Below are 11,019 nucleotides of genomic sequence, written 5' to 3' on the forward strand. Positions count from 1 at the left end.
CTCAGAAATATTTCACAAGTAATGTTGCTCGGGGCGAAATTATTTGGAGTTTTCCTGGTATCTTGAAAAAGAGCAGTATCAGGCTCCCTGTCACCAAGACCTCCCAGCCTCACAGTACAACCACCAGTAATGTTATCCTCAAATTAGGCCAAGGGCTATATTTTACATTATGGAAAAACTCCTGTACATCACACAATGCATCGTTTGAGAACAAGTGTTTGCCAGTTCATTCAGTGCAACACGTCTGAGAACCCAAACATGCCACTGAAAAATTAAACAAACTATTTTAGTAGTAGAATGATATTAACACAACTGATAACTTTCAAAATATTATTTTCAAATGCATCATTACAGCTACAGCAGTATCCCTAAAATCACATCTGTATTTAAAAACTGTTTCCTTACAACTTCTTCAAGAATAATGGCAAGTTTGTTTCAAGCAATAAACTTCTATCACTAGTAACAAGTGTTTCACGAAAACACGTTTTGTATCAGTTGCTGCAACCAAGCTTCAGTGTCTTCATTTTGTCCTTCTTCTATAAACCCTTAAGAGTATTAGGCCAAATTCTGTGTCCTTAACCAAGTAAGATGTAAGTTAAGATAAAAAAACCTTCAAAACTCGACCCCAAGCATTTCCGAATAAGAAAAGTAGACGTTAGAAAAGTTTAATCTAAACCAAGAACAGCTTCTTCCGCAGTATGAATCTGAGACTCCTCCAGTTTTCTCCACACTTCATTAGTCTCCCAGGTAATGAAAGCGAAACATAGAAAGTGTTGAGCTATTAAGCTATGCACATTCAGCATTTGAGCACTGTCAGTTCAAACTATTTAGATAAGAGAGACAAACGTCTTGAAAAATTAAACTGGTAAAGTCATCGACTCGGTCATGACCATCCAAAATAGTGTCAGGCTACGAAATATTGGTAAGCTTTGGATATACACAGAAGTAAAAACCGCCTTTTTTTTTTTTTTTTAATCGAAAGTGCAGCGCTAAGACAAAACGGCAAATTATTTTTTTTAACGTCACAAAAAAAATTAAACCAAGAAAGGCGTAAAAACGGGTTCGCCATTAAAACCTCGACTTCGTTTCCCCACGAACCCGAGGAGGTGGAGCCGGCGGGGCGAGGCGCGGCCCCGCGGCCCGGGTGCGCGGGCGCGGCCCCCTCCGAGCGGCGCCCCGCGGAGCGGCAGCGCGGCCGGGCGGCGGCGGGGTGCCGTGAGGGCGCGCGGCCGGCAGGGGGCGCCGTTGCTCGCGGCAAGGCGAGGCGGCGCGGCCGTGCAGCGCCCCGGGAGCGCTGCCGCAGGAACCAGCCCCGCGGCCGGCGCTGTCGCCCCGGGGCTCCCACCTCCCCCGACGCCATCGCCGGGGGGGGGGGGGGGGGGGGGGGCGGGGGGTAAACACGGCCCTCCCCCCCGCCAGACCCTCTAGGAGGCAGCGTGCTCCGCCCCGGCGGCGCTGCGGGGCAGGAGGCCGCGGCGGGTCCCCGCACGCTCGCGGGCACCGCTCCGCCTTGGCAGGGGCGGGGGAAGCGACAGCCACCCCCTCAGAGAGCAACCAGCCCCAAACCCCTAAATACTCACCATATTGACTTCTGAGACCATATCTATACTGGCAATGTCTATGTTCATGCCAACAGCCACTGGGGGACCTGCAAACCGACAAGATGGTCCGCAATGTGATCTCTAAGAACTTAACTCATTCTCACCAGAGTTAGCAGGACTAAGGCAGAAACGAAGCGACGTTTAAACAAGAACAGAAAGTCAGGAGGAAGGCAAAAAGCGTTCCCCGCGCCTTCCCTCCCCCGCCCTCCCGAAAGCAGGCTCCCACCGATCCGCGGGGAACGCGCGTTTGCAGCGGGTTCGCCCCGCGCGCCCGCCGCCAGCGGTGCTTTATGTAACAGGCACACACGTGTTAGCAGCGGGGCGCTCCGCCGGCGGGTGCGCACCCGGAGAGACCGGGGCGGGCAGCGGCTCGGGGCCAGCCGGGGTGCGGGGGCTCCCCCGCCCCCCCCGCCGGGAAGCGCGGCTCCGGCCTCCGCGACCCGGCTCGCCGCCCTCAGCCCTGCGCGTTGGCGGAAGGGGCAGCCCGGGGGACGGCGGCCAGTGAGCCCCAGAAGGGGGGGCGGGGGGCAAGGGGACACCCACAGCGAACACGTCCGAAATAAACAAACTAGTTCGAAGTAGGCGCACGCAGGGGGTTAAATGACATTTTTTGTATCGGTTAACAGCACATCTTGTACTCAAAAATAGTAACTGTGATCACAGGCACATTAGGCTGAGAGGAACAAACGTTGGGTAAACTTAAGAGATTTGCATCTCGATAAAACCAGTTAAACAAGGGCTTAATCACGGGTTAATAAAGTATCAGCACACACACAAAATGAGGGACCGATTACAAATATGACAGAGATTCAAGTGATCCCATTAAGAGCATCCTGTGCTAAGAAAATTGAGTAACAATGGGCTTAACTTTGGATCAGCTTGAGAAAATGGCAACACACACACCCCCCCCAAAGCAACAGCACCCACAACATGTTTAAAAACCACACACACCAAAGGTACACAGCCCGGGTATGTAATCTCTCGTTCAAAAACAGTCAAATTACCTCCAAAATCTGGCCTCAAGCGAATGTCATAGCCCTTCAGCAGTCTATCCACGGTCTCTTTTACCAGTGACATATTACTAGGGTCATTGACACTAAAGAAAAAAAAAAAGAGAGTAATACCATATTATTTCTTATTTCTCAGACCTAAGCTGTACATTCCTCTCAGCAGCAGCATGCAGTGCAATTCAAAGTAAAGCAAAAGAGGTATCTTCATCACTTACCTCTGTGCACACACCGCGGCTATTATTAAAGGGAATGACCAAATCCCAAAGTAACCCTTTTTCCGGACTCTCAGCATCCCTTTAGCTTTTGATATGATTTAGGGTTTCAGTGAAGAGAAGAAGAGATCCAACTTATTCTGGCCAGTGCAGTAATTCTAATGTGAAGCGCATGCGCACGGCGTACCACAACATCAAAAGGAGCAGTGGTTGCTGCTGGAGATGGAGCAAATTTCCTTGCCAAAAAAAAAAAAAAAAAAAAATTAAAGGGGAAGAAGGAAATGCATTATTTAAAAAAAAAAAAAGTCATCCACAGGAAGATCGAGTATATTTTTGTTGTCCTTTTTGTTAGTATAGAATATAAATCTCAGCAAGGAGAGAAGTTTTAGGAGTTGCAGGGTACAGCAGCTTTGCAACCTAGTTTAAAGCCGGGGGGGGGGGGGGGGGCGGGGGCTGGACGGACTCGGATTAGACAGAGGGGGAATAGGTTAAAAAGGGGAATGCACAGCGTACCTATGGTGCCAGGGCCAGGTGGGGGGAAAAGGGGGCTGCTTAACTTTTTGGTCCCTGGAAAGAACCGCCTGAAGCGAAGCGAGGCGAGGTGCGGGCAAGGGAGCCGGGAGCTTGCAACGGGGGCGGGCGGTGGGGGAGGAGGGGAGATGGGCGCCTACGGTATTTCTCAGGGGGGGGGGGGGGGGGGGGAGGAAATTATGACGAATAGTTTCTTGTAAGAGGGGATTAGGCTGTTTCCTTCCTTACTGTTCTGCCAGGCGCTGTTCCAGGGGCAGAGGCACTGGGGATGGAAGGGGTCGCCGGCTGCTACCGCCGCCAGCTCCCACGGATCATTTGCTGGTGCTCGGGGGGCGGGCGCGGAGCCCCCGCGGCCCCACTCCCCCGCGGCCGGGCCCGCCGGCGCATTTTCCATATATCGACCAATGTTTAACCTAGGGATGCAAGTTCCTCAGGTAGAGCTAAGCGGGGCCACGGGGCTGGGGGAGCTGGGGGGGGGGGGAAAGGGGAAGAAAAACACCACCCTGAAAGGCAGTCAAGCTTGTAGTGACCATCCAGACCCGGTGTAGGTTCATAAGCCCACTTACCTTCGTGGGTAAAACACCCGAGCTCTTCAAATGCAGCGTGTGATCCAGTTAATGCCTCGGAAGAAACCGGAGACGAGCAGAAAGCTGAATTAGGGATGCTTTGGGTGACATTTAAATCCTGAGCAGAAAAAAGAGACAGAAAGGAGAGAGAGAAGGAAAAAACCTAAAACCCCGAAAAACAACAAACACCGGAGTTAAATTATTCCTCGCAAATCTGTTTTGTGCTCGTAGCTCCTTTTACACCTCCACCTCCTCCTCACGCACATACCCGCTCGGCCCCGCGGATCTGTGCTGCTTCACCGAGCGGATCTGGGCGTGCACACGTCCTCGGCCGGCCCGGGCTGCGCGGGGAAGGGATTGGGAACACTTGGGGCGTCAATTAACAAAAGAAATATTTAACTCGCTGCAGGAGGGTGGAGGAGGGGAGGGGGAAAAAAAAAAAAGGAAAAAAATCGGGGGGTGGGGAGAGACAAGGGTGAGGGTGTTGCACAGAGAGCGAGGCGGGCTGGAGAGCCCGCTCGCTCCCCGGCACAGCTCGGTCCCGCACGCACACGGCCGGGGCGCTCCGGAGCTCCCTGCCCTGCCCCGCCGCCCCCGGGCCGGGCCGGGCCACCGCCTCCTGCCGCCGCGCGTACCCCGCGGAAAGCGGAGGTGGCCGCCTCTCACGGCCGGGGCCGGGGGTGTCCCGGATGTGCACGGCCCCGAGCCCACACACAGGCGCACCCTGGCCCGGGAGCAGGAGCAGCCGGGAGGGGTGCGGGGCCGGGGGGTGGCTGCCCGGCGAGAAGGAAGAGGCGGCGGCGGCTCCCCGGGAAGGGCGAGGGAGGAAGGGCTGAGGTGGGGGCGGACAGGGAGGTGGTGGGATGAAGCCTCACCTGGGGGCGCGGCGGGGCGGAGAGCTGCCCCCGAGAGGCGGCAGGGCTGCTAAAAAAATAAACAGCAAAACCGTAAAACAGCCGGCAGCCCCGAAAAGCAGGCAGCCATTTAATACGGACCGGCAGCTACCCTGGCTGGAGCGCTAAAAAGCGGGGAAGCCCCGCGGCGAGCACCGCAGCATCCACCTGCCGCCGAAGCGGGGCCAGGGGAGCCCGCCGCCCCCCCAGCGGCGCGTCCTGCCGCGGACGAGCGGCTCCCCCGCCCTCGGCTGCACCGTCCTGCGAGCCAAACACGCTGGCAGTGTTTCCAGCGGGATGAACAAATCGTGCCCCCCTCTCCCCACGCTATCAACGCCTGAAAACACCACGTTGTGCCTTTGAGAGCAAGTATCTGCTTGTTTTTTTGCTTCCAGGGGAAAAAAAAAACCAAACCCAAAACCCAACGTCCTTTTGGGGGGTTGGGGGAATTCACCAAGACGTTTTCACCACCTTCTCCCATTTGTAACAATTGGAATTGCACAGAGGGAGAAAATACACTTTTCCTGTTGAAACAGACCAGATTTGGTGTGTGTGATAAGTATGTCTCATTTGTGTATTCAAAAGAAAAAACCCCAAACAACTAAGTTAAAGAACATTTAAGCATTTGTTAAAATTACAGTCCCCCCATTTTTCAGCTTTCTGTTCCATGGCTGATGTTACAGAGCCACTCTCCCTGTTCACCAGTGGAGGTTTCTGTTCTCACACAGCTAGTCTGCTTCACTGCCAAACCTCTTGAAATATAGCCCTGAAAGGAAGATGGTGGATACTCTGTGAAGTGAATCATTCTTACTTTAGAAGTATAATAGGCAATTTTTTTTTCTCCTGCAATCATATGATAAGAACAGGAGGTCTCGAGGTAACACACTTCAATCCTGCACTGTGAAACTCACCTGCAAGCGCTAACTTGGGACCACATCTGACACTCCTGATTTCTGAGCTGTTTCTGAGTCTCTGCTATTAATTACCATTACACCACAGAAATGTTTCATCCACCATGTCTTGAGTATGAACCAGGTATCAACAAGAACCTGAGGCTGAAGGCTGGTTATATTCAGTGCTGGACTGACAGGAATTTTTGATTTACACATCAACATAAAATCAGGGGCAGAAAAGTACCATATTTCCACAGGAATGTTAGAATAGTACACCCAAAGAATTCAAGCTATGCCAATATGTCTAGCATTTGTTCTCTGACCTGGTGTATGCACTAATAATCAGGGAACACTCATTCTGGGCCCAGAGTACCATTGTGCCACGTGTAGTGAAGCCTGCTCTCAGTCTGGCTATTCCAGCAAAAAGGAATGGAACGCATCTCAAACAAATTCAATACATATGGATATCATGGTGCATTATGTGTGGAAAATTAATGTATATCCTTGGCTTTTGGAAGTGTAAAGGCTCTGTTGAGCCATGCTTGGGATGATCCACATAACTCATTATTTTTGCTAGCTGTAAATGCACCACTGTCTAAATGGGTCTATACCACTAACACTTCCTTACCACCATTCCAGGCTCTGTGTGCCCAAACAAGTCTATGTGATAGGGGTATCATCATTATATATTGACACAGAGTACAAAGTCATACAATACTTTTCCTTTTGCAAATGGTTTCATGCTTTGCTACGCACTTTTGACAGTATCACTTTTTCTCTGACCACAGGGTTCTGGTCTATCTCTGTCATTCAAAATTTCTCAGCACCTTCAAAATGTCCCATTTATTTTAAGCAACTTGCCAAAGAAATTGTTCCCCTCTTTTTCTCACTTGTGTCTGTGTGTTTGATTGAAAAGGAGAGGAAATAACTAGTGCGAACACCAGCATTGGCAGGATGCAGAACTGTTCATGTAACATGTTTAAGGAATGCTATCTAAGATTTTGCGTGTCTCACAATGGGGAAACAACCTGGTTCCCAGCTGGATATGATACTTCCAGCTCTAAAAATATTTCAATTAGATTACAAGTCCTATCATCTTGCAGAAAAGCCAGGAAAGATGGTCATGTTTTAAATGCCAATTGCAGATTGTTTTGATTCTTGGCTTTCAAGTTTAGGAGTGCAAAAGAATACCCCCCAAGACTGAAATACTCTAAATTAATGCCCCACAATCCTTGCTGACCAGCGTGTGACACTATGTGAGAAATCGGCTATAAGCAACATCATACTTTGCTTGTCGTGTCAGCCCTTGACTGTAGCAGTATATTCCTGTCACTACAAGCAATATCCCAGGACATGTACTGAGAAGTGCTCTAAAGTGGCTTTTAAATGGTTTGCTGTAAATGTATAGATTATGCAAAATAAGCTTTCAGATGGAGTAAGAATTTCAGGATAGGTTCTCAGGTGATGTGATCACTCAAGTCAATGGACACAGAAGAGATGCTGATTTATGCTAGCCCAAGAACAGTAGTCCTGTATCACAAGTAATGTGAGTAACAAGGGCAATATCCCACTTAAAAAAAAAAAAAATTCTTCTCATTGCACCTCAACAGGCTGGTATGAATACAGTTCTATGAAAGTGATGTTTCCTGAGTTTTTGAGCATTTGGGTAAGATGCAGTAGTATCAGAAACAGTCAGATGAGAGTTGTTTCCATGTATCAGATAAGATTTTATTCTCTAATTTACAGAAGAATGTTACTAATAATTTATTTTGATACATGATTCCAACTTCTGTAAAGCTATAAATTCATGTAAAATAAAACAAAACATAGTCAACCCCTATAGAAATTTCCTGAACAAAGTTTCAATATACTTTATCATGGTTTCACTTGTCATTTTAGGTCTTCAGATCTACTGTGTCACAGTCCATGCACCACCCACCATCCCATTAGCAATCAGCCTGTCAGCATAAAGATAGCTGTTACATATCACACACACACAAAATTATTCATGCAGGTGTACCTTGATTCTGCTTTTCATGGGCAATGGAATTCACTTTTGCATAGTGACAATCTTCTGGGATTTACAGGTTCATATTAGCTTCAACTACTGTATATCTAAAAGAAACCAAAATGGTAAAACTATCAACAAAAGCAATAGTGTATGACCTGCCAATTATACTGCTCTTGGCTCTTAAGAAATACGAAATGATCAGTATCGTGCAGAAACTGAGTCTGCTAAGTTGTTTAGGAAACAAGTACCACTTAATACGGCAAGAATTTCACTTAATTGCAAGAGAATAACAAATGGGAGGGGCGAGTAATAGTCTCTTATTGATTTACATCCTTATGTAGGACTTTAGTTGCTGGAGCTCATATTTTTTTCATTCTGTAACTCGCTGCATGGCATCCCCACAGGGTTAAAGTCACTATAGATAAGAACCTGCTCCAGATCATGACCTAGGTTGTACTTTATGAGTCAAAGACCTGCTGTATCTTTTAACAAAAATCTTTTGTGTAGCTTGGGATCAACAGATCTTAGATGTATATTGAGGAAGGCCTTTTAATGTGAAATTGAATTACAGATTTAAAAAAAAAAAAAAAAGGAAGTAAAAGGTTGTGCGAGACATCCACAAGTGCTTTGATTACAGACAATTGTTAGCAACTCAGTGGGGACTGGAGTGAAATACAAAATGTCTGGCACCTAGAATTATGATAGAATGAAATCTACAGTCCTCTTATCAAATCATGAAAGCACCACAAAAAGCCCTATTTCCTTCGAAGTGGTGGAATAAATTAGTTTAACAGCTATATAGACAGCAATTTTTGAATTCTTTAATTTTAGCTATGCTGGCACTTAGATAGCTAGGAAATATCTACAGTATACACATCCTTTGATAGGAAGGCAGGGCAGAACACAAGGAGTGATTTCATAGGGTAAGGATAGTAAAACACTTGAAAGACAGCACAAAGTGTACACCAAGATTATGTCACTCTGTGTCTAAATCTCGTCCATGCTGTTTGTGTAAGATTCAGCCCTGAAAGCAGATTGCAGAAACCTGTTATTAAATTAATGTAGTGGCATTTGTCTGCATCGATTGCAGGATTTGGTCTTCCTTTCTAAGCTCTCTTGGACAGAGAGTTGGTTTCCTAAATTTTTTATGTTGGGTAATACATTCCAGAATACTGCTATAAACAATATCTGAGGGTTCTGAAACGGTTAGGTTGGAAGCTTTTGGTGAAAAATGAAAATTGTTTTCTTTTTAAAGCCATTTAGCTTCAAACATCAGTCTTGGGTCTGGTATAACTGTATGCAAGTTTTAAGACTAAAATGGAAATCTACATATTCTTAGCTGGATTTTTCTTAGCTGGAAGGACTTCACTACTTCAGAAAACTCCTCCTCATTATTACCACTATCTTGACCAGGTGAGGGGACAACAGTGGGGAAAAAAGAAGTAGGAACTGAGACAGGAAAATTAAGTAAGTAAATTAACAGGGAATATGAACAAGTAGTGAAGGGGGAGAGAAGAAAGAATAGTGGAGGCAAGTGTTATGCCATGGCACAATGAAATGTGAAGAGAGGAGAGACATTTCTTCAACAGGGACGCAAAAAAAAAAATTACTGCTCATTTAAACTAACATGTAAAACGTGAAACAGTCGTTCTATCTCAGGAATCAAACACGTTCCTACATCAATTCTTTATTCTCTAGACAAAGGGAGATTACTGAAAAGTGATCACTGAGACTCCTGACCTCTGTGATACCAACTATCAAACATGTTTTGATCCAGATGAAATATTTTGAGACTTAAAATTTATTTTTCCTGTAAATAAGGAAGCTACACAGGATACGTTCAATCTAACATGCCATTTGTAGTTGTAAAATATATTTTCACATGAAAAATATCTTAATGAAAGTAAATAAAACCCCAAGAAACCAACTGTGACCAGCATACAACAGCCAAAGCATAATCAGTGGATTCTATTTTAAGAATGCAAAATATTTTACACGTTTATTTAAAAAATACCAGTATTAAGCAATGCACTTTCTAACGCAAACAAGCACCTTGTATCTTCTGGTAAACAATCATCCAGGTTAAAAACTTAGCAATAGAAAGAGTTCAAGGAGAAGTGCTGTCAACGGATAAAACAATACTGTAACTGCTCTTCAAGCAGACTTTTTTCAGTAAGAACTAGGAGAATACAAGTTTGTATCTTACTGTAAAACAGATTACAGCTGTCCTTTTATTGGTGTGCTAGGAAAGGAGATGAAACTGCTTTCTGCAAACGTATAGCGCTATTACTTCAAGCCTTCTTGGAGAACAAATGGAGAACACACAGTGCTCCTCATCGTCCTTCACCTTCTTGCATGCCCACCCCAAATGTGCTTGTGTCAATATTCCTATTCGTTTCTTGCTATCCTAAAACCTCAACTTGTCCTAGTGAGGAGGAGATGTCCCACAGTGCTGCAGTAAGCATAAATACAGGTTTTGTAGCACATTTTGCCCCTGACTGATGCTTTCTAACTTTGTGCATGCAGGCCAAATGTTTCATGGAATCAATACTTGCTTTACCTGTGATCTGCCTCTACTAACAGGTGCTAGAAGGTAGAAATTTCACTGACATGTTTCTGCAATTACTAAGTCTGAATGGAATAGTTTTGCTGACGAGAGTGTTTTTATAGAGTTGCATTACCCTCTCCAGAAAGGGTATTATTACTTAAATGGTATACCATGGAAAGGGACTGAGGGCCAGTCAAGATGGCAAGGCACTTGTCCAGCAAATGCAAAACCAGTGTTTCTACGTATCACTGAGAGCACTTGAAGAAGCAGCTTACACTTTATGGGTGTGTATGCATCAAAGCACATCTAAAGCAGTGCAAAATAGGTAAGACCAGATGAGTGAGTGAAGCACAAAAGTGGAATTTGAAAACACAAAATTAACTTTGTGTGGAGTACACAGGTGTTGCAAATCAGTCCTAGAGGAGATTGTAATAATCCTGGGAAAACAATTCAGAATGCTAGGATAGGGAAAAAAAAACTCCAACACCCCCAAACCACCAACAAAACCAACTGTGGAATAATCCTGCTCAAGAAGCTATATACAGAACAAAACTTAGTAATACTGTCAGTATTTATCACTTTGCATCCAAGGAGCTCTCTAAAATACCTCAATGTTTCTGTGGATGGTTCTCTTTCATTCTCTCCTCCCACCCCGTTTTGTGCTCATACTTGGTAATTTACAAACAGCTATGATCTGGAAGAGATCTCAGTCATGCAAATAAGTAAGTTTCTACAATATTATTACGCCAGTTTC

General features: G+C 46.0%; 1 protein-coding gene across 4 annotated transcripts in view; it reads right to left on the reverse strand.

Annotated features, from left to right (window-relative positions):
* Positions 1-4,812, reverse strand: part of GABRB2 (gamma-aminobutyric acid type A receptor subunit beta2) — a 181,844-nt gene extending 177,032 nt beyond the window's left edge. The window contains exons 1-5 of one of the 4 annotated variants that reach the window (XM_076349674.1): positions 4,796-4,812; positions 3,921-4,038; positions 2,827-3,059; positions 2,606-2,697; positions 1,581-1,648 (exon numbers count right to left, since the gene is read on the reverse strand). In XM_076349674.1, the coding sequence (XP_076205789.1) occupies positions 1,581-1,648; positions 2,606-2,697; positions 2,827-2,903 (237 nt within the window). In that variant the 5' untranslated portion in view covers positions 2,904-3,059; positions 3,921-4,038; positions 4,796-4,812. Of the gene's footprint in view, positions 1-1,580; positions 1,649-2,605; positions 2,698-2,826; positions 3,060-3,920; positions 4,468-4,795 lie in introns of those variants that run through there. The other 3 variants (XM_076349673.1, XM_076349675.1, XM_076349676.1) reach the window with 3 other exon arrangements.
* Between the last annotated feature and the right edge of the window lie 6,207 nt (positions 4,813-11,019).

The sequence above is a fragment of the Aptenodytes patagonicus genome, chromosome 12 (assembly GCF_965638725.1).
Source record: "Aptenodytes patagonicus chromosome 12, bAptPat1.pri.cur, whole genome shotgun sequence".
In the NCBI taxonomy this organism is placed as follows: Eukaryota; Metazoa; Chordata; class Aves; order Sphenisciformes; family Spheniscidae; genus Aptenodytes; species Aptenodytes patagonicus.